Here is a 26,392-nt window from a genome sequence, read left to right as displayed (position 1 = left end):
GTTATTACACCAGGTATTGGTACTTGTGGCTGTGTGGGCAGGTGCCAAGTCCTGCTGGAAAATGAAATCAGCATCTCCATAAAGCTTGTCAGCAGAGCGAAGCATGAAGTGCCCTAAAATGTCCTGCTAGACACTGCGCTGACTCTGGACTTGATATAACACAGTGGACCAACACTGCTGCTCAGTGGTCCAAAGTCCTCTTTTGAGATGTAAATTTGGAATTTCATTTGGAAATCTCAGTCCCAGAGTCTGGAGGAAGAGTGGAGAGGCATCAATCCAAGTTGCTTGCGGTCCAGTGTGAAGATTCCACAGTCAGTGATGGTTTGGGAGCCATGTCATCTGCTGGTGTTGGTCCACTGTGTTATATCAAGTCCAGAGTCAGCACAGCTTCTACCAAGACATTTTCCATCACTTCATGCTTCCGTCCGCTGACAAGCTTTATGGAGATGCTGATTTCATTTTCCAGCAGGACTTGGCACCTGTCCACACTGCCAAAAGTACCAATACCTGGTGTAATAACCTCAGTATCACTGCTCTTGATAGGCCAGCAAACTCGCTGACCTAAACCCCATAGAGAATCTATAGGGAATTGTCAAGAGGAAGATGAGACACCAGACCCAACAATTCAGACGAGCTGAAGGCCGCTATCAAAGCAACCTGGGCTTCCATAACACCTCAGCAGTGCCACAGGCTGATCGCCCCATGCCACGCCGCAGTGATAACACCTCAGCAGTGCCACACGCTGATCGCCCCATGCCACGCCGCAGTGATGTAGTAATTCATGCAAAAGGAGCCCCAACCAAGTATTGAGGGCAGATACTGCACATTTCACTAGGCCAACATTTTTATATTCTAATTTTCTAAAACACTAAATTTTGGGTTTTCATTAACTGTTAGCCATAATCAAAACTAAAAGGGAAAAAAAATGCTGGAAATAGATCACTCTGTGTAATGAATCTATATAATATGAGTTTCACTTTTTGAATTGAAATACTGAAATTAACTTTTTAATATTCTAATTAATTGAGAAGGACTAGTATGCTGAGCCTTTGGTATTCTTGCCAGATCCTTTGTATTGAAAGTGTAGTACACTCTTTTTTGGCATACGCCGGGTCCATAGAAGTCTGGACACATTGGGTGTATACTTCGAGCGTGCACTGCACACAGTGTGAATAGAGTCTTGGCAACTACTTGCAGCACTTTTAGTGCATCCTTGTAAGATTTATAGTTTCTAGAAATTTAATTTTAGCAGATCATGATGACCTTTTTTTATTGCCTTGTCTTTATAGTCTCTATAATTTTGTAATGTGCAATGAAAACGCGTCCGGCTATCTCTGAGTTAAGTGTAGTGGAGACGTGACTTTTTCAAAGTGTCAGCAGGCTCTGTGCAATTTCATGCAACTCCCATATCTGTGTCTTTCTAAAGGAGAACTCTGATCCCTAAGCAGAAACGTACTGTCTCGGGGATCATATTGAATGTCCGTGCACCTGTATTCAATATATTCTACCACACATACTGCATACATTGTATTTGTTTTCATCAGTCCTTGTTATCGCGGCGCTGGCAATCGAATTTCAGATGTAATGTCCGGTTTATCAGTAGCGATAATTATCATTGATATTTGGTCGTTTTTACATAAAAATAATCGTTCTTGTTTGTCAACAATGTTGACTGTAAATGGTCATCTGATGAACTGTATTTGCTAGTACAGTAAAATCGCTTTAATTCACGATTTGATGATCCGGTACTTATTTCTAGCAGGAAACTCCAATATAAAGGTAAATTGCACAAGGCTTTATTCACAGATGTCGAATTTGGCACAAATTCTGCGTCAAATCCGAGGACAAGTTGCAGTCAAGGCACGTGAATAGGGTTTCCGAAACTCTAAACTTAAATGCTATTTCATTTTCCTGATTTGGGTTTTTGTTCGCACCATGGGAAAAAAGTCAGCGCAAAGATCAGTAGCATGCTACTTATTGCCGCGTATTCCGCATGGAATATTCTTGTGTATCTGCTGCCCACCACCTAAGTTTTCCCTGCACAGCAGCGCTTCCGGGGCACAGCCCCAAACCTAGAAGGGAACACCGGCTTAAGGCAGTGCTGCAGCGTTTTTATTCTCCGGATCGGTGGGTGTTCCAGAGGTCGGACCCCTCTGATCATAAAGTGAAGGTATAAGGTGAGGTTTTTTGCAATACTCAAGAATTGCAGTAATTTGTAATACTGCTGTAAGGAGCAGCTTTGCTTGACATCATTCAGCATTGGCATGGAGTAAATATCCGGCCTACAGGTTTTGTAAAACACAAAGTATACTTTCACATTTGGCATCTGTGAAGGGCAAAGTATTGAAATGCGCTGAAGAAATAACTATTAAACCTTGCTATATCTCTGAGAAAGTAATGGAGCCGTGCTGGAAGTCGCTAGTTTCTCTCTATTAAAGATTTCCTGTCTTTCCCTCTCTGGCCAGGGGCTAAGTATTGCGGCTTGGCGTTAAAACCAGAAGACGTGGAGTCCAAGAGCCATGAGGTCACGGTGCTGTTCATGAGTGGGATCCACATCTCTGGGAGAGGCTTTCTGGCTTCATATTCAACCACAAATAAAACAGGTATTGGTTACTTTGCTTTGGCGTAAAGTTTTGTGGGGGGATATTGGGGTTTTCTGGCCTGTTCATTGTCTGAATATACTGTATGTATAGTATGCAAGTCTGGAGGGTAGAACACATTGATACAGGACGTCCTCTCTTCGGTCATTTTTTTTTTATTTTTATGATATTTCTTAGTTCTGTTCCTGGGAAAGTTGTGCGGCAACCAATTTGTTCATTGTTACAGTTCTCACTCTACTTTTTGACAGTCCTGAATGGTTCATCTTCCAAGCTATGTGTTGATCTTTTCTCTGCACCCCTATCTATTCATAACCGGGTGTTTGCCATTCAGGAACATGGGAGAGTTGAGTGATAATCACTGTGGGAATTGAAATGGTGTCCATATTGGCTGGAGCACGGCTTTCTGTGCAACGGATATGGAGCTGAGAAATGGCTGAATGGAAAAAGGGAGCTCAAAGATATCTCTCTCTCTCTATATCTGATGTATTTATTTTAGGGGGTAAATGCTTTTGAAATCCGAACACTCATAAGTATTCGCACGGCCAGTGGAAATATGTGACAATCATTAAGAGGCGTTTGCCTTAAGTGTGTCGAATGTGACGCCAGCGAGTTTAATACTGGTGTATGCAATGCCAGTCTAGGTACATCTGCGACATTGTCTTTAGTGATTGGCGGCCCTTTTTCACTGATTATCTGAATGTAACGAGTGCAAATTAACAATATAGCCAGTTGATTGGTCATACGAAAGTGCGCTCGATCATCGGCCCGTTTTAAAAGGGCCTATAGCTTTCCCACGATAACCCTGCTGCTACATCATTGTTAACTGCAGGGAATGGAAACTCCTACTGTAAGAATGCGTTCAGATGTTCAAATTTATGGCCTCCACATTGAAAATGTGCAGCAAATCGCAATACAGTACAGCAGGGGTCCGCAACCGGTGGCAGCGGTGCCACAGCCGGCACGTGGTGCATGATCCGCTGGCGTACTTCCCTCTCCCGATGTCCAGCGCTGTTGTGTGCTTGGTGGCGTTGTACACAGGAGAGAGAGCAGTGCTTCATTGTGTCTGTCGCTGCTGAACACTTGACGACAAGCGCTTCTCTCACCTGGTGATCCGTGCCACAAGGACTGCGTTCAGTAATCACTCTGTAAAGGAAAAAGGGCTTCTATGTGCAGTGCCCCCGAGCTGGTGTTCAGTAGCCGCGGTCTCTCTTCTATTGTGCGCCCTTCCCTAAGCGGTGTTCAGTTACCTCGTATGCACCACAGATGGATCGTCTTCACAAAGTCAGGGACGAGGGTCACACTGAAATAGAAGTATAATTAACTGGTTAATTGGTTTATGGCACATACATAACTGTTTGTTTTATTACTTTAATTTTTGCACGGCACACTTCATCGTTTTGTTTTTTATCGGCACACCATACAAAAAAGTTTGCCTACCCCTACAGTACAAGGTTTTACAGAACCCTATTCAGACATAGTAGAACAAGTCTGCAGGGATTTTAGGTCCTGCTGTGGGTTTTCATATCAAGAGAATTTTGCGGTTATGCCGTAGATTTCATTCAACTCTTGCAAATCCCCAGCACAAACTCTGACCGTAATACATATTTTTGCAGAAGATTGGCTGCATATTTGAAAATGATTTGCAGAAATGGCCAGAGGAAAACATCTGCCACATCTGAAGGTAGCCGTAAAGAGCAATTCAATAACCATATATTAGGAAATGGTTATAAGACCATTACATGAAGTTTATTAGGTGTCCCTTTTCTAATTTCGATCAAATGTATGGCACTCCTTTTCTAATTGACAGAGCTAACCCTTTATGTAATCCTGTAGCACTAGAAGGATAATGGGGTCACCATACAGAGCATTGATGTGATAACCCGCTACTGTACAATTTGTTAGATTCAGTTCCTATTACTATGGGAGGCGTCATTGTACAGAATGATGTAGAAAGCCATATTGTACAATCTGTTTTGTAAAGGCTTATGTCCCTTTAAACTGCCGTCCATCACTATTCTCTGTCTCTTCTCATTGTGATCCTTTTATTTGTTTTCTCTGAGCGAACTATGGAAATTTCTGCTTTTTGTTTCTTTGCCAAAAAGTCCAGGGCAGTTTATTTCCTTTCGTTAGAGGAGTTTGCACAATACCCTTGGGATCACATCACATCACTTCCCTTTCATTTCTTTAGATTACTTTAATAAAAGTGTAAGCACGGCCCATCCTGGGGCCTCCAGCACAGGCCACTCTTTCTGAATAGTCTAAAGTAGCTTCTCCTAAATTCCTCTCACCTTTTTGAAGAAGATATTAAAGGGGTTGTATGAGATTCAATGGGGTTCTGCTGCAATACCAGACACCATCCACAGACAATAGTGGCGCTGTTTCTTGGGGAAAAGCAGACCTGTTTTCTAATGGAATACAACCACTGTAAAAAAAAACGAAAAAAAAAAAAAACCTTGTATATACGCAGTTTCCTATTATGCTGTTGTTAATGGAATCCCTTCCCCCTAGTCACGAGAGTGAACCAGAGAGCAGGACAGCATCGAGGAAATTCAGATTACTTTGAGTTTCTGTCGCTTACTATTGATCACCATTGACAGCAGTCTGTAATTTGCCAATAGGGTGCACACTGTGAAATGTCATAGACCAACCTGTAGACTGCTGTAGGCTTTACTGAGAAATTTAGATTTTTGTGCTGCCATGTTTTGCTGCATAAACTAGACCCCCCCCCCCCCCTCCATTAAACACCGTACCGTTTCATTTTTTTACGCAGATCTTATCTGAGTCAGTCATTGGGGTTTTCCAGTCTAGACAATGAAACTGTGCTTTACAGCCCTGTTGACTTCACTGGGAAAACCGTACTGCAGACTCAGAGATCTGAAGATCTTAGGGTTAGCGATCAGTGGAAACCCCAGTGATGACATCATCTGATAGGTCAGCAGATGATCAAAGGTGAACCAGAGGTACTCTTTAACCCCTAGATGTCCACAATCCTTATCTTTATGTTCTAGATGTCGATGCCTCATGCAGCTAGAACGCAAATATACAGTGCGATGTGCCATTAAACTAGATTTATAAGTGATCTGTCATTAAAGAGATCGGCTGACACTTTGTCAGTAGTAGTTATTTTGCTTGCATGGTGAAGATCTTCGTTCCGTGCAGTCAGCGAATGGTACTCTGCTATAACATAAATTGCTATAACCTAAATTACTAGGATACTATTCAATAGATTAAGAAATGGCGAAGAGGGGGCAAGAGCAACAGAGGCAGAGAAGGAACTTGACGTCCATACAAGAGATCTATATCCATGAAACAATTGGTGGTTGCGCATGAAGTTCATACATCGGACATGTAGCTTATTGTTTTCTTCACTTCCTAGATCTCATCACATGCTTGGAGAAGGCGAGCCGGTTTTCTGAACCTGAATACAGGTAATGTGTTACATGTATGGTATATATCGGCTTATTTGGGGGTGGCTGCCTGTTTGGAATAATTTCATATATCATATGAATTTTTCTTATCGTACAGAAAATACTGTCCGGCCGGTTGTCTGACACCTTTTGGGGAAATCTCAGGAACTATCCCTGTCGGCTACAGAGATGTATGTATTTTAATTTTATATATTTTTTTTCTCTCTAATTTGATTTTCTGTGGAAAGCGATAGATGGCTCTCCCTGTATAACGGAGCCATGTACAACTGTATCCTATTTTTATCTGATACAATGATTGTAATATCCTTTGTCAGATTGTTGTGGATTTCCACCAAAAACATTTATTAGTAAATTAGAGATTACAATAGAGCAGCATTATGTGAACTGTTTTACTTAACCCCTTAATGACACAACTATTTAGGGCTTTTTTTTTTTTTTTAGCATCACTGCGCTCTGAGGGCCATTTCTTCTTCTTTTTGTTTTCTGTGTTTTTTGCAGGACGGGTTGTCGTTTTTAATGGCACAGTTTTGGGGTTCATATCATGTTTTTAAATCTTGTATTCATTTTTGGGGGGGGGGGGGAATGGAAACAAAACAATTCCACAATTGTTTTTGGGGTTTTGTTTTTCCTTGTGTAGTATAAATGACCTGCTCACTTTTATTCTGCAGGTCGATAAGATTCGAAATGATTTTCTTTTATATTTTCTAAGTTGATTCGTTACAACGTTTTATAGTTTATTCTCTGCTGAAAAAACTTCATGTGAACACTCGCTAATCAAAGCAATTAGTCTGTAGTTTATTATAATCTGTTTCTGGATCACGCTGCATCAGATGTTTGCAGCTAGAAATGCGGAGCAGTCCGGGCCCTTCCCACACGCAGTCATGTTACCTCATTAAACTGGTGGAATGACATGCCGAATATTTTCCAGTTGAAAAGTTCATTGAGTTCACGACCATTGTGCATGTGATGTGTATAATACAGTATACGTTTTCATAGCTGTATGATCGCATTGCCGCGTACCGTTTATAGCGCCAGCACGTTGTCACGTATCCTGGATGTGGGGATTTTTTTTGGTTTTTTTTCAAAGATGTAAACTTTTTTACTGTGTGTTTCTCTGCAATATGAAGATACCGTATTTCTCTGCCTAGGCCCGTGACACACAATGGTCTGATTTATATAATGTTTCTTTTTTTTTTGTCAGTGTTGCATCAAATTCCTGTCAGTGTTTTTTACATTTTTCTTGACCGTTAAAAAAATAAAAATAAATAATATGGTAGGAGGCACAGAGTCACTTTTGTCACAATTTTAGATCCATCCTTCTGAAAACACCCAAGGAAGGTGTCATGATCGCACAGATCCAATTTTCTATTGCTTTACAGCATATAGAGCACTTTGATTCTACTACTTTGTTGGAACAGTTTTGGGCTATATTTTTGGCTGCTTATCAGGTCTTCCTTACCTGTGGAAAGTTTTCTGGGGGTCTCACTCATCTTCCGTCGATTTGGCCAGCAACGTGAGAGCCACGTAAAGTCAATGTGCTTCAGCGGTGTGGAGGAGACCATGATTTCACTTTCTGTTGATTGGCACTGTATCCGTTAAAATCAGATCGCACACGGATCATTTCCGTATGCAATCTGTTTTTTCCAAAATCTCTTCGGCTTGAATGGCTTAGTCTGATCTGGAAAAACTGGCCAGAAAAGAACATTCACGGAGTTTCTCGAAATGGACACACAGATGCGTTTAAAAAAACCAAAAACTGATGTGTCAATTGCCCGTTTACTTGTATAGGTCAGTGTACTTGTGCCTTGTTAAAACGGACCGCACACTGAAGAGAAATACGGTTGTGAAAGCAAGGCCTTATTTATTATGCATTGACTCACAGATGGTTCCCTATACAAAGTGGACTTTACAATCTAATTTCCCTGTCTAAGGCCTCGTTCACGTCAGAGTTGGTATTTCAGTCGTTCTGCTTCGTCAGAGGAGCAGAACAACGTAAATACTGGAGGCGCCGGTTCCGTTGCAAGATGGACACCATCCGCACCCGATGAAACCCATTGACTTTAATGGGATAATTCGGGTTTCCGTCGGTGTGCCCGTCGCTTTACCAGAAACAATAGCGCAGCATGCTGCCCTGTAGTCAGTATTTTCGGACAGATCTGTGACCGAACCTCCAATGCAGAGGTCTTGGGTAATAAATTTTAATAAGGAAGATTAATTCGTATGTTGAAGTATGGTAGGAAAACGAAATACATGTAAGAACATACAATCTCTGTTCTCTTGTTATATCAGGCCTAGGACCATAGCACTGCAAGGCAATAGAGCGAACCACTGAGCCTCCGTAGTTTCTGCTGGTTTATAAGTAAAGTTGAGACCATATAGTATGAAGATTTTTACGGTATTTGCTGAGGTTTATATAAAATTTATTTTCTTTTTCAGTCCTCGTTGCTGTGTATGGCGGGGATTCATGCAGGGGTGGTGTCTAATGCACTTGGAGGATCAATCAGCGTTGTCATAAGTAATGGCATCGCATATTACGACACTGCTCAGGCAAACAATGTTACATCTAAAGTGTGAGTATTGTTACTCTGCTCCTGTTATGGTCTGTGCCGTTTCCATGTTGGGGCTATTAAATAAGTGGCTGTAGGTCCTGTCCCTGCCCAGAGTAGAAGGTTCATCGGGTACTGGATTATCCGATTTATCTGGATTAGGGATTATTGGACAGTCATAGAAAAATGTATGAAATTTCGATATCCCAACGTAAAATGCTTAAAGGGGTTACCTAGGATTTTAAAATATTATATGGCATATCCTTAGGATAGGTCATCGATATTCGCTCAGTGGGGGTCCTCCCCCGCCGATCAGCTGTTTTGAAGGGGCTGCGGTGCGCGTACTCAAACCAGTAAGAAACCGATGTAAACCTTGAAGAGCTTGTGCCCCAGTTCATCCAAAAAGCTGATCGGTGGGGGAGCACAGAGACTGATTAGCCATTGATTAACATTTCTCTAGTTTCAGATTTATAACCAGCTTTTCTTTTATTCTGCCCCATCTCCTTCCTTGACACATTGGCATTTTTCATGTGTATATGTGGAAGAATGCATTATAATGAGATGGATATATGGTAAACCCCGTAATTTACACTGATGTTCCTCATATAAGGCTTCTGAAATGGGGCAAGAACAAAAGAAATTTCTCGAATATACTTAAGAAAAGATAGTTCTTCAGTTACACTTATAACATCGCTCCGTGTCTTTGTTTCTTAAAAGGGGTTCTTTGTCGTCGACGCTCTTCACGTTCAAGACTAGTGGTAAGTATTTTATCTATCTTTCCCTAATGTGATTCGTTGGGCTATTTACTTCAATAAAATACTTCAGTGTTCAGGCCCTATTACATCAGCCGATAATCAACCTCGTTGATCGGCTCTAGTTTGCTCCTGTCCGATCGCTCGTCCCCATACCTTATTATCATATCGGCAGCGCGTCTCCCTGTTTGTTCTGCCGACAACAATAATATTTCACTTTTTTAAAACAATACGATCAGCAGATGAACGAGCGTTTGCTCATTAGTCTGCTGATCAATGCCCTGTTTATACAGTGCATTATTGGCAACGAGCGTTCTATGAACGCTTGTCTGCCCGATAATCGCCCAGTGTTAAACCCCCTTTACTCTAATCTTTCAAGACTGTCAACTTAAAATTTAAATCAAAGGGGTTGTCTCAAGATTAAAAGTTATCTCCTAACCACAGGATATGTGATAACATGCTCACGAGAACGGGGGTCAGTTCCTCCGAATAAATGGAGCGGCAGGTTGCGCTTGTCCCCTGCTGCACCATTCCTTCTCTATGGCACTGCCGGATATAGCTGAGCACTGTACTCTATCTCTGGCAGTCCCATAGACTGTAAATGGAGCGGTCGGGCGCATTCTCTACCTGCCACTCAGTTCATTCAGAGGAACGGTGACCCCTGTCCTTGGTGGGGGTCCCATCGATCAGACCCCCACCGATCAGCATGTTATAATTTATCCTATGGTTAGGAGATTACTTTTAATCCTGAGACATCCCCATTAAGGCTCAAATTGCAGCGTCAAACTGTGATGGCAAATGTACTGTTTTCTGGATCTTTATAAGGCTTAATTTACACGAGTGTGTCCAATTTGCAGCCACAAAGAACAGACCATTTTTCGTGTATATAAATGTGCGTGTTGCGTTCATGTGGTTTGCGTCCTCTGCGAGCACTTCCTTTTTTCTGAATATCTTAGCAACTGATCAGATGTCGTCCGTGTGCTGTCCATTTTTTCTCCTTTTTCCCATAGACTTTTTAATGGGGGGAGTTTGATCAGCAAAAACGGACCAGAATGGGACATGCGTTGAGTTTCTCTAAACGAACACATGCAATGTGGAAAAAAAAAATTAAATAGCCCACTTGACGTGTATGGGTCAGTGTTCTGTCCGTTGTTAAAACAAACAGCACACAGACCAAAAAATACGTTTGTGACACCAAGGCCTAAGGGTATGTTCACACGTACAAAAAGAAATGGCTGAAAATTACGGAGCTGTTTTCAAAGGAAAACAGCCTCACACTACACTGGATGTGGCGCATCCCCAATCTGTAAGTCGTATTCTGTGACGGTTTCAGCTCATCGATATCTATGCATGTTGAGCGACCACACTGAATCTTGGTGTATGTGGAAATTTACATATTAAGACCTACTATACAAAATCTTGTTATTCTATAGGCTGCTATGGATTTCTGGGAATGGAAAATGGGGCTATTCCTGACTCTCAAGTAATGGCCTCTTCTGTTCTGGAATGGACGGACCACGCAGGGCAGATTAATATATGGAAGCCTGAGAAAGCCAGACTGAAAAAACAAGGGCCTCCCTGGGCTGCATCATTCAATGATGAGCATCAGTGGCTGCAAATCGATCTGAACAAGCTGACCAGGGTCGCAGGTCAGTAATAAGATTTATGCTTGTAACTTTTCTTGGTAGTCTGGAGTTTTTTTTATTTTCCCGGCTAAAATATTCTCACAGTTTTCAATACAGCTACAGCACTCTGTTGATTAGTAGCGGTGAGCTCAAATGCTATGGATGCCTTTGACAAGGGAAGAAAAAATATTTTTTTTACATAAATTAGTGGTTACATAGAGTTTAAAAAAAAATAAAAATGCTTGCACTATGTTTCAGACTGCAATCTTCATTCCATCCTTAATTCATTTTCAGACCCCCTGATATGCAGTTTGCAACCTGCTCCTAGTTTTTAGACTTTTCTCCTATGTACGTGTCTCTCCCAGTAATAAACGTTGGATGTGAGTCCAGAATGCTGCTGTATTCACTAGCTCTCATGCCTTAGCACAGCTTCATTCCGGTACTGCTTTCACCTTCCACAGCCTGTTGTGTGAACTCTCCCTCCTCCCCAGCAGATTCTGTTGTGGATTCTTCACTCCTCAACCTCCTCTCCTCCCTGCTGGTATCTGACACTGTACTACTGTAAGCGGAGGGAGGGGTAGAGCAGATTGTTAGCCCTAAGCAAACGGTGGCCAAAAGCCGTATTCTGTAGCATCTATGTCAGAAGCAGCAGCATAGTACGCTATGGACAGGAGCTGCACAGACTTTAGAAGAGCAAAATGGTAGGAAATTTGAAATTGAAGGCTATTTAGAAAGTTTAGGGGAAAAAAAAATCTTTGCAAAGGTGTCCAAAAGCTTTAATAGGGTCCCATAATAATTTCCTTTGAACTACAAAGTGTACTGCACAACGTAAACCACAAAGTAATATAAGAATCACCCATGTAATTAAAAAATACTTCTAGGTAAAGCGTTCGATTCCCTTCTACGTGACAAAAGGATCAGAAATGTTATGTGCTGTTTTGAATGACTTATGTGGAGTTCGCCCAAGAAAGCGTTATGGTATCAAATGTACTGATTGCCTCGATGTAGAAATATACGTCCAGTCCAGTGTAAGTTACCTGAAAAACTAATAGAACTGCTTATAAGCCCTTACCGCCTTCAGAAAAAAACCAGTAGTGTCCATAAAACCTACCCCCTCCACAAAAAAAACTAAATCTTAAAGTAGTGCCCATAACAGTAGGACCATTCATCAAAACCATTCCTATTCCTTACCTGCCTTACACTTGCACATTGCGCCCCCTGCTGGCATTCAGGAAACTACCCGTACCTATCACAAGCTGGTTTTGCCAATGTAGATTTAAGCGGTTATGTAACAGAACATTCTTGTTTCCATTTAATAGGTATCATAACCACTGGATCCACAATGTCCGCTTACAATTACTATGTTACATCGTATAGAATCGAGTACAGTGATGATGGCCTGAAGTGGACACTTTATAGAGAACATAATGTGGATAGAGACAAGGTAAGTTTCTCCAGGTCTTGAGAGATTAAAGGCTATGTAAACCTTTGAAAGGGAGTTGTTGTGTTTTTTTAATCAAAAGGCCTATCTGTGTGATTTGTGTAACTTTATAATTAGTTTTTATTAAAAATTATTTTTACTTTTTGAGATACAGCTGCTCTGTAGCCTGTATACAGAGCAGCTGTATCGTGCGCAAGATCCTGTAAAAGCTGGTCTACGCAGGATCCACCTGTTATCCATCACATCGAAGTTCAGAGACACGCAGGACCCGCTGACACTGAACGCGTCAGGTCCATGGGACTGACGGATTCAGTCCTTAGCGAACGATACAATTGCTCTGTATACAGGATACAGAGCAGCTGTATCTCAAAGTAAAAATTTATAGTGTGTGTGTCTAGATTGTATTTAAAAAAAAATACATTATAAATTAAATCTTATTTGTTCACTGTAACCCGCTTCACAACCTAGATATTTCAAGCAAACTCTGACTACTACCAAGAAGTCCGAAACAACTTAATTCCTCCCATAGTTGCAAGGTTTGTCAAGATCAGACCCACAAGTTGGCACCAGAAAATTGCCATGAAAGTAGAATTACTTGGGTGCCAGTTTATACCAGGTAAGAACCAATATTTGTGTGTCTGTCTGTTGTAATACTGTAGGTGCATTAGAGTCCAGCTTCTTTAAATTGGCATACATATGGGATGTTGACTGATCTCCCCCAAAAGCATGGGGATCCGCCAATCTGAGCCTGCGTGTTAACTTAAAGTCAACCTGTCACATTATAAAAGCAGTCTGATCTGGTTGCAGCATGTCATGGAGCAGATTTATTTAACGTTTTGTGGGAAAAATTAAATATAACCTGTAATTTATTGATCTAAATCTCTGCTCATTCTGGGCTTAGGAGTCCCGTGGGCAGTCCTTAGTGAGTGACCTCTGTATGCACACTCATACAGGGAAGGCGTTCAATCACTGAGTAGGACCGCCCACTGGACTCCCTAGCCCAGAATGAGCAGAGATTTAGATCAATAAATTACACCTATATGTCAGTCTGCTGAACTCCTCCTGCAATATAACATACTGCCACCAGATCCGACTGTATTTTCAATGTGACCGGTACCCTATTAATAGAGAGGAGCCGCTATCAGACGCCTGGCAGCACTTTTGTCTCAGCGTCGTGCTTAAGTTTGCCATGTTAAAATCCTATTAGTTTTCCACTAGGGGACAGTCGGACTGTACCCATAATATTTTGTCCGATCCCCTGAAATTGGCAGGTACGTTTGTGTGGCTTCTTCTCTGGAGGTCAAAGCCCTAAAAGGTCCTGGCACTCATAAAAAATAATAAAGATATGACTGCACATACTGTAAATGCCATTATCTGAATAGCCCTTTAAGGGGAATCTGTCATGAAACACACCCTTTTAATAAAGAATATTTATAAGATGCTTAATTTTGTGATTCAGCGGGTGCTACTGCACATTCTGGAAGGCACCTGTCGTATGCCAATTACAGCACTTTGATGCCAATCAGGCTGAGATGTGCCGTGATTAGAATGACGCGTTCTCGATCGATGACCCGGAATATCACCCACTGAAGCACAATACTTTGAGCATTCTCTTTATAAGGTGATGACAGATTCACTTTATAACAAGAAGGGCAGATTTTTTGGGAAGTCTGAAATGGTGTAATACATTAAAAAAAATCTATATGTTTGGCAAGGGGTAAATCGTCGTATTTTTCGTACCGTAAGTAACTGCAATATTTCAGCTACTGACCTGTTTCCGATAATATCAGACTATCAATTTCTCGATGCAAGCATAAAATAGATGTTCAGCGTCTCCTGTATACGACAATAGCACAACAAAGACTTTCACGTATTTTTGTATGTGTTTTTTATTTTCTTTCAAGCACCTATTCCAAAATTAACAGTTCCTCCTGCATTTGGGCCACGTGCCAATCACCACCCACTACCAGTAGACAAGACCACCTCCCCTCCTGAAATTAAGAACACAACGGTGACTCCAGATATTAACAAAGGTAAACCTCTTGACGTGACTCTGGTATAACCCGTGCTTCGGCATTATAGGGCTACGACATGGGGTCGCTGTTCTCACACACGGTTTCTTCTTTTTAGCGTTTTTTTATTTTTTTACACCGCTTCTATGTTCAGCTTGCGGTGTGAAGCACCTAAAAACCATGGAGGGGGTTGGAGCTGTGCTTCTCGCCTGGAGTTGCTTCATTCTGTCTTATGTCAGCGGCCTGCCTCCGCATCAGGAATGTAGGGGCTGACATCAGTGCTGTGAACTCTAAGCGTACTCTGACTCATCCTGCGCAGGCCGCATATCATCTTTAACTATGTCATTCCCTGCAGGATTTGGGTTGTACATTTTGCATTTTTTAGTGCTTACATTTCTGTACAGGCTTAGTATTAAAATGAATTTTTTACAGACAATTCGCTGCGGGATACTCCTATTTATGAGCCCATGATCAGTATTCATGCTTATGGACTTGTGTTAATGCATTTACATATAACCATTGTAACATGGACATCCAAGCAAAAGAAGTACTACAGCACTCACCATCTGTTAAAATGGGGAAGCTTTATTCTATAGGTGCAATACAGGAACACGACTAGTAATCCCGGCCATAAACATTATCGTTGATGCGTGTAGGTTTGATCTCTGTAACGACAGATGAGACACTAATTCTGACGCATAAAGTTGGTAAATGTCTGTTGTATATGACAGATTTTTTTATATTGCTACCGTTAAAGGGTTTTTCCCAGAATCCATATTTATCACCTACCACGGGATAGGGAATAAATCTGATCGGTGGGGGTTCGACCACTGGTACCCGCCACAGATCACAAGAATGGGCTTACGCTGACGTTCCTTGGAGCCCCATATGAACGGAGCGGAGGTGCGCATGTTCTGCCACCGCTCCTTTCGTTTCTATGCTGTCAGACCCCCACTGTTCAGATATGTGAATAGGTGATGAATATTGATTATGGGAAAACCCATTTTATGGTTTCAATTAGTGGGTTCCCTAACCGTAGTTTAAAGGGCTGCTTACAACCTGCTCACTGAATCAATCAGGTAAGTGAGGCAGTGCGAGGGAATCCATACCTAGAATGATGCTCAACCAATCCGATATGAGCCCTGTGGTTTCTGGTTAGCCATGGCAATGTGATAGGTATTCCCTGGCACTGCACCACCCGTCTCGCCCGTGTCTAGTCCTGTTAGGAATCACTGGATCACCCCTTTATGGTCATGGTTTAATATGTTTGTTTTTGAAAGGTAAAAGGAAATTTTGTCTAACATCCTCTTGTAAAGTGTTGTATAGACATAGCAAAATATTAGATTTGGGGTTCTGTGAGTTTGCTCCCCTTTCAAAGTAGAAGCTGTCATCTGTAGAGCGGCTAAGCTTCTCTGAATTTACTTTGAAATTTGGATTACTGGAAATTTCTAAAAATAGCCATGAGTACCTCCCCCCACTGGTGTCCGGTGTATGACCGGTCTGAAGAAGAGAACTACATGGAACCGAATGTATGCACATTGCAATAATGCTCCAATATATATCCAGCATTTAAAATGTCATGTTAGGCCCCATGCACACGACCGTAGAATTTGTCCGTAATTGCGGACCGTAATTACACTCCGCAATTACGGACCAATTCACTTCTATTGACCACGGACACCTTCGCATATATTTGCGGGAAGGTGTCCGGGGCGTAAAAAGCCTACGCAAAAGATAGGACACGTCCTAACCTTTTGCTTTTTTACGGACTGTGCGCCCACACTTTGTATGGGAGCACGAGCCGAAAATGCGGATGGCTTTCCGCGGCCGGCCGTTTGCTGGGGGCCTTATAGTGCATTTTACAATATAGTATTATATAGCATATGAATTGACCTAGGCTCTGTTCACACTTAGGCCTTGTTCACACAGTGCAGATTTGATGCAGATTTTGCGTGCATTTTTTAAGCCAGAATCTGATCCAGGAGCGCACACATATAAGGCCTTTCTTTATATATTCCTTTTGTTTAGGTTATGTACCTGGTTTTGGCTTAAAAAATACATGCAAAATCTGCACTGTGGGAACAAGGCCTTAAACTTTTGTTTTTAATGGAGTCGTGACCGGTATGATGGTCCCATTGACTTATAACGGGGTCTGTCAGGTGAATAATACTACAGACTGCTCTTCTTGTTCGCAAAAATGTTTGAGCTCCGACAGAACTGAACTCCGCGCCAATTGGAACAGAGCCTATGGCCACTTTCACCCGGCAGTATTTGGCCACTTTCACCCGGCAGTATTTTGCTCATTATATTGCTTCAGTATTTAGACGCCAAAACTATGAGTCGAACCTACAGAGAAAAGGCGTAATAGAGAGAATTGCACATCTTCCGTGTTTTGGACCCTCTCCCCCCAAATACTGACCAAAATAATGCCGTGTGGAAGAGAACTTACTGTATTATATTGTATAGACGCCACTTATTAATGTGAAGAAAATACTTAAGATTTATAACCGAGCTGTAATATGCCGGCAAAATGCACGTTCTCTGCCCCACAAGTGGCGATGTGAAGTGGCGTCAATGCTCTGTACCATGCATTATATATTGATTTTGGCCATGATTGTGACGCGACTACTCCGCAGGATGAAGCACGCCATTTTACCTAAAGCATCCAAAATGCCAACTTGTATTATTACTACTATAATACAGGGGTTTAGAGCCTTTTGCTTCCATGATACCCCGACCCGCCACCACCTTGTTGCAGATGGATTTTGCCGAGTGTGGTGTGAAATTGTTGCTTCTGTTATACTGGTGACCGGGAAGAGCAAACTCCTTCCAACACCTACACAGGAATGTGGTCCGTGATCGGCGTGTAAGTTGATCTGTTCTTGTTTTTAATGGGTTACAGATGTACCCTTGGCAGCCATCCTGGTCCCTGTGTTGTTCATGGTCTGCACCAGCATCGTAGTGCTGCTTCTTTGCGCCTGGCACTGGAGAAACAGGTTGGTCGGATTTTACACTTTGTTTAAGGACTGATTTCATGTTGTGTATGTTCTTGTGTAATGGATAAGAAGAATTGCAAAACTGCAGAAACGAACCTTTCCTTCTAGCGGAATGTGTATGGATGATATAATCGCTATATGGTAAACCTTCCGGGATCAGGCTGCCATAGGTCTTGCAGCAAAGGGGTAAATACATGGCAATATGTTCATAAGCCCATGCAGATTTCAGGCCACTTCGTTGTGGGAACATGGCTTGTGTGCTACTGCATCGCATTTGCATTAAGTGTTTACTGAAAAGACGCTTTCCAATAACTTGTGTGCCTGATGTAAGGGTATGTTCACACAGGTTATTTTTGGCAGTTTTTCGCGCCGTAAACGTCACATGTCGGAAGGAGAACGCCTCCAAACATCTGGCCATTGATTTCAATGGGAAAAGCGGTATTCTGCTCTGATGGGCTGTTCTTTTCGTGGCGGTTTTCAAAGTGGCCGCCTAAAAAAAACAGCCACGAAAAAGAAGTGCATGTTACTACTTCAGCCGTTTTTTGAGCCGTTTTTCATGCTCTATTGAAAAACCGCTCCAAAAACGCAGAGAAAATCGCAAGTGGCTTAAAAACATGAGCTGTTTTCCCTTGAAAACAGCTCCATATTTTCAGACGTTTTTGAGTTTGTGTGCACATACCCTAATAATCATGGGAGTGAAAAGAAACCTTCCGCCAAAACAAAGAAAGGGAGCAGAGAAGCTTAAAAAATGTAAGCTTTCTTCCAGTAACAGCGGCACTCTTGTTCAGGAGCTGTTTCTGGTATTGCAGCTGAGCTCCATTCAACTGATTAAGAATAAGCTGCAATTCCAGACGCAGTCCATGAACATGAGTGGCGCTGTTACTAGAAGAAAAACACTTTCTCCTTTAAACTTGGCATGATCGGAAAAGCTTATTTTTCAACTAAATACAAATCTAGACTTTATTATATTTGACCTACATAACCAAGACAAATTTGGGGAATGAGAAATTGGACATGCATACATACATGCATACATACATACATACATACATACATACATACATACATACAATGATAACCTGGATACAAATCAATGTGGGTACCTGCTATACAATTGTGTACAAGCTCTAAGAAATTGCTATTGAAATCTACTACACCAGCGACATCTGCTGGATAAAAAAAACTATTGCAGGGTAAACCATACTAACGTTACATATCAAAAATATACATGGGACCGTATTTTAGAGAAGCAGAAATTAAAAATCCCCATATCTTTCTGAATTCTTCTCATCTGGCTTTTGCTTTTTCCATATAATAAAGCTTTGTGTTCTGTAAAAAGAGTACAATTAGTAAAGAATGTTTGTATGTATTCAGTATTCTCATGATTTGATCTCTTCTCCCGCGTCAGAAAAAAGAAAACAGAAGGTACATATGACTTGCCATACTGGGATCGTGCAGGTAAAATATATTCATATTCTATATAGATATAGAGAGATGTACATGAATATATATATAACGGCAGCTCGTTCTACACTGAATGTATCTGGACCAAATATTAGATATTTAGTGCTGTTTAATATATATATATATAATCATTTTCTGCAGGCTGGTGGAAAGGAATGAAGCAGTTCCTGCCTGCCAAATCCGCAGAACACGAGGAGACACCGGTGAGGTACAGCAGCTGTGAAGTCAGCCGCCTGAGACCAAGGGAGATGACCACCATGTCAGCAGGTAGTGATCTTCTTTAGGTGGAATAGGTTTCCAGACACCTGATTTAGTATTATATGACCTCAATAGTAACATTTCTAAAACTGAAATAGCATAAAGGGGTGATTAGATTTCCAGTCTTGTGGGTTCTGGCTGTAGTTCATTGCTGCATACAAAGTAGCCTCTGAGTGCCTCTGTTAACAGAACTGCACATATTGTAAAATCGCAGGATTAAAACAGTTATTCAGGTGGTCATTTATACTGAGGATAAGTCATCGTTATATGATCGTGGGGGGGGGGGGGGGTGGTCTGGGCACCGGATGTTATGCAGTGGTCGGTGCCGAAGTCTACAGTCACAGTATAGCGGCCGTGCTGGGTTATCGCAGCCACTATACTGTGACCGGAGCTATCTGCTTCCAGCATGGACGGATAATCCGGGGCCTGGAGGCAGCCAGAGCAGCTGGTCAGTGCAGGATACAGGTTTTGGACCCCCACCGATCATATACTGATGACCTACCGCCCCATGCATGGACAGCCCCTTTAACACATCACATCCTCTGTTTTTGCTATGGGATAAAAGTTGCAAGTGGCCTTTGCAAAAAAAAAAAGTCTGTCGTTTTTTTGTGTTTTGCAATGGTCACAAGATTGCTTCCCTGTAAAACTTGGAGTTACGGTATACCCCAAATTTCTACACAACATATGCTGTAAAATTGCGGCATTGCCGTGCAACCTCAATGTTAACATATTGGTGGGGGGAAGCTTGCACACACGTCTTAAAAGTTGCCACCCATGGGGAAACATTAATGTTGCTTGCGAGTCGCGTTAATATGGCAGTTTTTGAACTACTTGCAGGCGACCTACACTTGCCTTGGAGGCCTAGCCTACTACCTTAGATCCTTATAAAAAGCTGTACGAAGTCTATGTCCTTGCACAACAATTGACTAACATTCCAGCTACAGGGAATACATGTCCTGCATGCAGCTGCCATGTGATTTGATTTCTGCATGGGATTTTACACGACTACTTTTTAAAAAAAACATGAAATCCATTATTTCCACAGAGTACGCCCAGCCTCTAGTTGGCGGAGCAGTTGGCACCTTGCATCAGAGATCAACCTTTAAACCAGAGGAAGGTAAAGAAGGTGGGTATGCCGATCTGGATTCCTACAACTCCCCCGACAAGGACATTTACCATGCATACGCAGAACCACTGCCAACCAGTGGTCCGGAATATGCTACACCAATCATTATGGATATGTCCGCGCATCCTGCCGGAACCATGTGCCTTCCCCCAACTTCTACTTTTAAAGGGGCAGGAAGCCAGGCTCCTGTACTAGTAGGGACTTACAACAAACTTGTGTCTAGGACAGACAGTTCGTCTGCACAGGTACTATATGACACACCAAAAGTGACGCCAGGCACATGTGCAGTGGAAGAGACGGTTTATCAAGTGCCACAGCCAACAGCCAGCAAGGATGTACCTCCTTAAGGGTCAATGGAGAAGCATAGACTTCTGTATGTATTCATTTGAACAAAATGGCTTTATTTTCTATGAGCACATTGCATTGTGTCCATAAATAGATTGTAGTTGCACATGATTTGAATCAAACTTCAAACCACTGTTCACGAGCTTTATACAGAAACACTAAACTACTTAACCAAAACTCCTGTACGAATATGCAAGATCAGGGAGAGGGCGCTGTGTACAGAAGATTGACCTGTAACGCTGGCTCCTGATTGGTTCATCGGTCCTGGTCTTGTAAGTTGTTCCACTTTATAAAACGTGTTTCTGGTGCTGATATCCACTTAACACTTATGTTATTTAATTTTGGTTTATGCCGTCAGGTCATCTTTATGTTAAAGCTTCAGGAACTGAAGTTCTGCGAATAACATGCCGATATTTATTTACTGCCTGTTTATCCTACTGAGCTCTGCTTAGGATCACAATTGTGCCAACCCTCCTGTGTGTGCGTCTAGCCTGAAACTCAAAAATGCTGTGATTTCTCTTCTTTTTTTTTTTTTAATTTTGTCTCTGGTGTTAGTATGTTGTCAGTGACCACAATCTGCGATGTCTTCAAGCCCTTTCGGTTTATGAAGCATGCAATGCCATGTAACACGTTTTTAGTAGGCCAGTATTAGTCCGTGTGTAGGTTAAATAATGGACATGGGCGCAGGCATATCTCTCTTCCACTACATATGTAGGGAATTTTCAGACTGGAGGTTTAAATCTTAAAGTGAAGCCCATGAACACCATTATTTTTTTAAATCTAAATACACGTTTTTCTGATTTTCATTTTTTAACATATCTTTATAGCATTTTACTAATGCAGTTAAATAATCAAACTCTGACTGGATGCCCATAGGGGGAGCATCCAATCTATACATTGAACTCTGTAAAGTAATATTTAGGTAGCTCTCGAGCTCCCCCTAGTGGTGGCTGTAAATGGTCAGATTTTTGTCACTGAACTGTCTATGCGGGGTATTTCAGAAAAACACTTTGATTGCTATAAAATATATATTAAGAAATCGGCACAGAATGTTGGACCTAAATACAACATGATGTGGACATGACAATCAGTCTTTGAGCTGGTGCGGGAGACTTAAGCCTGGGCTACTTTTAGTTGCGCTACTGATTGACTTTAACTATTGAGTGACTGCTGCGGTCCAAATGAGTACATTGAAGTGCATGCAATCTTGTGGACTGCAGCTGTCGCTCAAGAGGTAAAATCAATCAGTAGCGCTACTAAAAGTCTAGTAGCCCAGGCCTTAGCATTACTAGTCTTGTGTTACAATCAAGAAAGCATTGTCTGTCTGGGACAAATGAAAAATGTAATGTTGTTCGGTTTGCAAAAGTCAAAGATTTGAGCTTGTTGTAGGTGTATGGTGTTATCGGGCAACAGTTTGATATTGATGAAATATTGTTTGTTAGATTGGGGGAGAAATATTTCCATTTATAGCTGCCTTTAGTCCTAAATTCTATCCCAAGTCCTCTTCACATAAAAGACATCTATGGCTCCCTGAACTGTGGTCAGTCTGGGAAAACACGCCTGTCTTAATAGGGCCTTAAAGAGACTCTGTCACTGCTTTATTAATTCCCTATCTCCTAAGGCTATGTTCACATCTGCGTCAGGGCTCCGTTACGTCGGAGCGACCTGACTGACCCAAACGGAATCCATAGGTTTCAATTTCCATTGATTTCAATGGTGTGGGATCCGGTGCCAATGGTTTCCGTTTGTCTCCGTTGTGCAAGGGTTCTGTCGTTTTGACGGAATCAATAGCGTAGTAGACTGCTGTATTCTGCCAAAACGACCCTGACAGAGATCTGAACGAAGTCTTACTAGTTTAATAGGCGCTTTGCTGCTGATGATTACAGTGTGATTTTATTTTTTAATCTTTTATTTGCAAAGTTCTGAGCATTTTTCTAAATATGCCAATATGGCTATACTTGACAAACGGGAGGTGACTTTCTTTTCACTCTGGGCAGTGTAATGTTTTCTGTATGACGCTGTCTAATCAGCATACAGCTTCTCCCCCTTCCCTGCCCAGCAACACTGGGTTATCTTATAGTATACAGCTTCCATTCCCGACTGTGTATTCAACTGGCGATATCTCTGGTAATGTCACAGCTAGAACTTCGGATCCTGGTGTCGTATGAATGATTATAATCTCCTCATATGCCACCAGAACCGCTGTTCTAGGTGGTCCACAGCCCGAGATATGGCTGTTTGAAGTGATCCCCTTCCCTCCAGCCTCAGTCTCTCACACTGTGTGAAGCAGCTTCATGCTGATAGGACAGTGTCAGAGGCTGTGAGGAGGCTCCACCTCAGGAGTATCGCTGCTGTTATCTCCCAGTTGTCTAATAAAGGCTCATTTACATATTTAGAGAAAATTGTGTCCCAAAATGTTTATTATTTTAGAAGTTATGAGCTTTTTCTCTATCATCAGTGTGATCACTCCTATTAGATTAGCTAGGAGATTGGGCATTACTAAACTAGTGACAGAGCCTTTAAGTAAACCTTTAGTACCACATTCATTCACAGCCAATGTCTGGCTCCTGTATTTTGTAATTTGCTGACCTCTTCTGGGATATTTTCCTTCTAGGTTTCCCCTTCAGTGGCCAAGTGCAAAAAAAAAAACACAGTATGTTTTGTTTTTAAAGAATATGAAGCATTCCTAGGTATAATTTTTTCCAGTTTTCTGATGTTTTCATCAGACCCCAACACTGCAAAATAGCTTCCAGATCTGCATCCATGCTTTGACTTTAGTCCTGTCCAAGCAAATTGATGGAGATCTGTTAAGATTCATGCAGGAGACCAATCGTCTATCTAAACTGGCTTGAGAAATGCAAACAATGATCTGATTGGATGTTATGGCTGATTTTTCCACTTTCCTTTGCACTCGTTTTTGTGAATCTCCCTGGTCAAAATTTTCAGCCTGCAGACTACCTAAAGGTGACTTCTGTATGGGAATGAATGCCAAATAAAGTTCGAGGTGAAATTAATATTGAGGATATTTACTTGAAAGGAATTGTTTCCAAACGGTTATTTTATGATTGTGCTTTGGTTACAATTACATATATCAAAAACACCTCAGGGATGGTGTCATTTTGTTCACACTATATCTAGTTCTCGGTAACCACCTTTTTTTTATCCCAGTATTTTTTCACCTCCGCCATTAATGTGGTTTTACCAACATGTGGTTCTTGTTTATACAATGCAAAATACCATTCACGCATATTTTGTGGATTTTAAACATCACTATTGAATGGGGAAGTGTGCAAGCGGGATTATAATTTGGATATCATGCTGATGTGTTATGTCCACACACCACCATACAAGTCCTGGTGAGCCTTCTTACCTCCTTCCCTCAATTCTATGGCAATTCTGACGAGCTGAAGACCAGAGTAATCTGAGACAAACTGGTTGCTAGGAATGTGCTGCCTGTTGTTAGGCAGTGTATCCTTGACAACTAGCCTGTCAAATGTCTCGGCTGTGCAGCATAAAACTGGATTGACACTGCTGACGAGAAAGGGAGAAGCAGCTTTTCAACAGTCGGGCCACGTCATACACCATAACAGAGGGCATTATTAATCACAACTATATATATATATAACATTTGTTCTTGCAATCCGGTTTTCAACACTTTTATACAATTATGATATGTTGTATTTCTAGGCCATTAACTGCTCATCAGGCCATTAGTGGCTTAATATAGCAAGACTGTCCCATAGAAAAGGTGTCGTGGTTGCCCTCTCCATACTACGGTCATGGCTTCTGTTCATATTGGGGCCATGGCAAGTAGGACGCCCTCATGAAACGGTACACCGTTCTAATATGAACATAGCTTTTAGAAAATCTGTGTCTGTCTAGTTTACAAGTCTTACTATAGGAAACTTTGAACGCTTCAGATGACCAATATTTCTGACACTGTGAGTGAAACCTTAACGTAAACTTCCCCCATTAAATGTGCTCGTAACATTTACGCAAATGTGACCGGTACTTTTTAATTGATGTAGGAAATGGGATTATTGTTATAATTCAGATAGGTTGACTTACCTATATGACTTAAACCCTCAAGCCAAGAGTAGACTAGGCTATGAACACCTTTTGACATGGGAAAATTTTATTTTTGGATGTTAGTGCATCTTTTTGAACACAAAATCTGCCCTGGGTTCTACCTCCCCTCCCCGCTCTCTATCTTTATCTCTCTCGTGATCTCTTCCGCTACATACTATGGGTCCTTTACTCCCTCTCTGTTGTGTACAACCTTCCCCATTCCGGACATTTTTCCATCTGTAAGGAGTCAGAATTTCACTTCTGTATGTCATCAGTTTTTTTGTTTTGTTTTTTATTTTATTTTCAGCATAACTTGGTAATGTGGCATCCAGATGGTGTCTGTGTTTTTTTGGTTTTTTTCTGTCTCCTCTGCAAATCGGACTTCCCCCTCCGCAAAAGGAGGGGAAGAGCAGGGGACGCCAGCCACCAGCAGGAGCAGTTTTGTTGGATCTGTGTCAGAAGTAGCAGCACAACCATCTATGTACAGGAGTTGCACAGACTATACCAGCAAAATGGTAGTACATTTTTAATGAAGACTATTTGGATAGTTGCTTAATTTTTGCATTTAGGAAGCAAATGAACAATACATAAAGAATGCAATTGTGGCCGTAACTTGGGTTTTTACAGTTTTAAATAAACGCCTAATCCCTATATAAATAAAGTTCCACAACTTTCTAATGTACTTTGTGTTTTATTTCCTCATCTTCATGATATTTTTGTTATCAATGAATGAGAACACTCTTGTTTACATTCACGGACTACAAACCCTGGGCGAAAAAAATGAGATGTGAACAGAGCCTTAAACAGCCTGGACAGAGCTATGTGCAGCTGCTGATGTATTTAGCTCACAGATACAATTGTGCCGTCTAGGCAATGCTCTACTTGTCAGCTAAGAGTAGGACTACACCAGTTTGCTGCCTCTGAATGTAAACCAGTTCATTTTCAATATGTTTTTGCGGTCAGTGAATGGAGAGGAATTGAGACACAAAGGGGGAAATTTATTAAAGACACTTCAGTGATTTTTTTTATTTTATTTTTTTATTGTGGCACCCATTTGTAAAGTACACCAGGTAAAAGGTAGGGCAGCTCATCCTCCTACTGGGTGCTTTGTTGCCAAAATATCCCAGCCACAATTAAGTCACGTGACTGGCCGATTCCTACAGCGTCTGCTCTATGGACCGGAAGTCTCTTTCACTATACATTCCTATGAGACTCTTAGGGCTTGTCCACACGTAACAGAATTGCTGCGTATTTTCCGTCCGGAAATATGGACGGAAGATAAGGAGGAGCATACAGCTGCAACAAATCGGGTAAGATTCAATAAATCTCATCCACACGCTGCGTAATATTTCTAAGCAGAAATTCACCTGCGGTGCCTATTTTTCCTACCATAGCATCTCAATTCCTGCTGCAGAAAGTGGCCAGAATTGCTGCGTATTTCAGAGATGTCACCATCTCCTAACATTGAGAAAAACGCAGCAAAATCCGCACAATTTTCTGCAGTAAAAAACGCAGAAAATGGTGGTTTTTCCGCAGCGGAATTTCTGCTATTTCCTGTGAAATTACTGCAGAAATTTTCTGCAACAATTCCATTACGTGTGGACAAGCCCTTAATGTGTCTCATAGGAATGTACAGTGAAAGAGACTTCCGGTCCACACAGCAGACGCTGTAGGAATCGGACGGTCACATGACTCCATTGCAGCCCGGATATTTCGGCAACAATAGTCCGG

General features: G+C 41.6%; 1 protein-coding gene across 1 annotated transcript in view; it reads left to right on the top strand.

Annotated features, from left to right (window-relative positions):
• Positions 1-24,587, top strand: part of DCBLD2 (discoidin, CUB and LCCL domain containing 2) — a 68,053-nt gene extending 43,466 nt beyond the window's left edge. The window contains exons 3-15 of the mRNA XM_075854441.1: positions 2,466-2,603; positions 5,977-6,028; positions 6,126-6,198; positions 8,465-8,598; positions 9,292-9,332; positions 10,760-10,975; positions 12,271-12,395; positions 12,861-13,008; positions 14,297-14,425; positions 17,307-17,400; positions 18,809-18,858; positions 19,006-19,131; positions 20,168-24,587. Coding sequence (XP_075710556.1) covers positions 2,466-2,603; positions 5,977-6,028; positions 6,126-6,198; positions 8,465-8,598; positions 9,292-9,332; positions 10,760-10,975; positions 12,271-12,395; positions 12,861-13,008; positions 14,297-14,425; positions 17,307-17,400; positions 18,809-18,858; positions 19,006-19,131; positions 20,168-20,595 — 1,754 coding nt within the window. The 3' untranslated portion in view covers positions 20,596-24,587. The remainder of the gene's footprint in view (positions 1-2,465; positions 2,604-5,976; positions 6,029-6,125; positions 6,199-8,464; positions 8,599-9,291; positions 9,333-10,759; positions 10,976-12,270; positions 12,396-12,860; positions 13,009-14,296; positions 14,426-17,306; positions 17,401-18,808; positions 18,859-19,005; positions 19,132-20,167) is intronic.
• Positions 24,588-26,392: the final 1,805 nt, after the last annotated feature.

This window comes from Rhinoderma darwinii, chromosome 2 (assembly GCF_050947455.1).
Source record: "Rhinoderma darwinii isolate aRhiDar2 chromosome 2, aRhiDar2.hap1, whole genome shotgun sequence".
NCBI classification, from domain to species: domain Eukaryota; kingdom Metazoa; phylum Chordata; class Amphibia; order Anura; family Rhinodermatidae; genus Rhinoderma; species Rhinoderma darwinii.
This window is presented reverse-complemented; position numbering and strand designations above follow the sequence as displayed.